The 2,182-nt window shown below is 47.8% G+C and overlaps 1 protein-coding gene across 1 annotated transcript; it reads left to right on the forward strand.

Annotated features, from left to right (window-relative positions):
• Nucleotides 1-834: 834 nt before the first annotated feature.
• Nucleotides 835-1,782, forward strand: fars2 (phenylalanyl-tRNA synthetase 2, mitochondrial). The gene is made up of 3 exons (XM_010773969.1): nt 835-1,092; nt 1,184-1,243; nt 1,323-1,782. The coding sequence occupies exons 1-3, from the start codon at nt 1,013-1,015 to the stop codon at nt 1,507-1,509; spliced, it is 327 nt and encodes a 108-aa protein (XP_010772271.1). The 5' UTR covers nt 835-1,012; the 3' UTR covers nt 1,510-1,782.
• Nucleotides 1,783-2,182: the final 400 nt, after the last annotated feature.

Here is a 2,182-nt window from a genome sequence, read left to right on the forward strand (position 1 = left end):
CTGTGTGAACGTGAACATTAATAGAATATCACCTCCCATCTTCAGAGCAATCTGACTATTATAACATTAGAGTTAAGAAAGCTTACTTAAATATCTGCCACAACATAAGTAACCGGATCAGAGTAACATTAAGTACAGTCCGCGGCATATCACATCATAATGTATCATATATCTCCTTATCTGAGTCAGCTGAGCCGTATCTGGCCGTGCAACACTCACAGTGTCACATACTGGATGCAGAAGGATTATTTGAAGCAACACATTAAGTTGAGGAAACACTCGAGTCAAATGTAATGAAAGTCAGATGGTGTCTTAGACGGGGCAGTGATATCATAAACCTGTTAATGTACGCATTCAAACACTTGTTCTGTTACCAGCTGTATTCACCTTGCAGGTGCAGCTATGTGGCTTTGATCCTGGATCAAGTGTTTAAGTCATGGATGTTTAAAGTTTAACTTCTTCATATGTCTAATATTATAGTTGACTTTTCATTCAGGAAGTATGACGCTGCGCTGTCAGTACGCTTCTCCATGTTTGTGATTGGTCGAATGCTCCAGATACCACCCCTTTCATGTGAACGCGCACCTAACTAGATAGGACACGGCTGGCTTGAGCGATCCACTTGATAACCAGCGTCGTAGGACCGTTTAGCGAGAGCGCGTATGTTTTGGATTAGGCCAACCGGCTAACTCAAACATATCCAGGTTAGGTTGAACCAGCTTCGTAGTGCAGGCCTCTGGACACAGCCTGTCACATGACTGCATCCTCCAGGATCCTGAAACCATTTAAGGGTTAATTACATCAATAAGTATCACTAATTGAAACGGCTATAATTGATATCAATTCATTAATTTAATATGTAGAAATTTCAACTGTTGATATTTAAGAGAATGGAGAAACTGCAGCCAGTAAAGGTGTTTTCAGGTGTTGTTTCTGTCCCTCTGGGTTGTTGTTGTTGTTGTTGTTCATAATTTAATAAAATCTTCTTCTTCTCCTCTTCCTCAGTGCGTACATGGGTCGTGGGGGAAACCCTCTGTTTTCAGTTCATGATAATCTGAGCCCCGTTGTGAGCGTGGAGCAGAACTTCGACAGGTAGATTCAATCAGGACAGCTTTTTATTATATATCTATTTATAGATATTTAAATTTCATGGAGTTAATATTGCCTCTGATTTGATTGACAGCTTGCTGATCCCGCCCACCCACCCGAGCAGAAAAAAAGGGGACAACTACTACCTGAACAGGTGAGTCCAAACACCCACAATGCACCTGTCTGGAGGCTGAATGTGACATGAATTGGTGAATGAACTCCTCGTCCTCCAGGAGCAGGATGCTGCGCGCTCACACCTCCGCCCACCAGAGGGAGCTGGTGCTCTCCGGTCTCGACGCCTTCCTGTTGGCCGGAGACGTTTACAGACGAGACGAAATCGACTCCTCGCATTATCCCGTCTTCCACCAGATGGAGGGCGTCCGCCTCTACTCCAATCACGAGGTACCTGAACACACCTGAGACAAAAACACACCTGTGAAATGCTGCCAATGGGACGCTTCCTCTACCTCAGGTGTGCCCAAACTACGGCCCGGGGGCCAAACTACGGCCCGGGGTCCAAACTACGGCCCGGGGGCCAAACTACGGCCCGGGGGCCAAACTACGGCCCGGGGGCCCTTTTGAATCGGCCTCAGAGTCTTTTCGATCAATGTTTATTCATAGAGCCCAATATCACAAATGTTACATGTGTCTCAGTGGACTTCACAGTCTGTAAAGAATATCAATATGACACCCTCTGTCCTCAGACCCTCTGTCCTCAGACCCTCTGTCCTCAGACCCTCTGTCCTCAGACCCTCTGTCCTCAGACCCTCTGTCCTCAGACCCTCTGTCCTCAGACCCTCTGTCCTCGGACCCTCTGTCCCTCTGTCCTCAGACCCTCTGTCCTCAGACCCTCTGTCCTTAGACCCTCTGTCCTCAGACTCTCTGTCCTTAGACTCTTTGTCCTCGGACCCTCTGTCCTCAGACCCTCAGTCCTCAGACCCTCTGTCCTCAGACCCTTTGTCCTCAGACCCTCTGTCCTTAGACCCTCTGTCCTTAGACCCTCTGTCCTCGGACCCTCTGTCCCTCTGTCCTCAGACCCTCTGTCCTCGGACCCTCTGTCCCTCTGTCCTCAGACCCTCTGTCCTTAGATCCT

The sequence above is a fragment of the Notothenia coriiceps genome, unplaced genomic scaffold, assembly GCF_000735185.1.
Source record: "Notothenia coriiceps isolate Sejong01 unplaced genomic scaffold, NC01 NC01_scaffold00013220, whole genome shotgun sequence".
Lineage (NCBI taxonomy): Eukaryota > Metazoa > Chordata > Actinopteri > Perciformes > Nototheniidae > Notothenia > Notothenia coriiceps.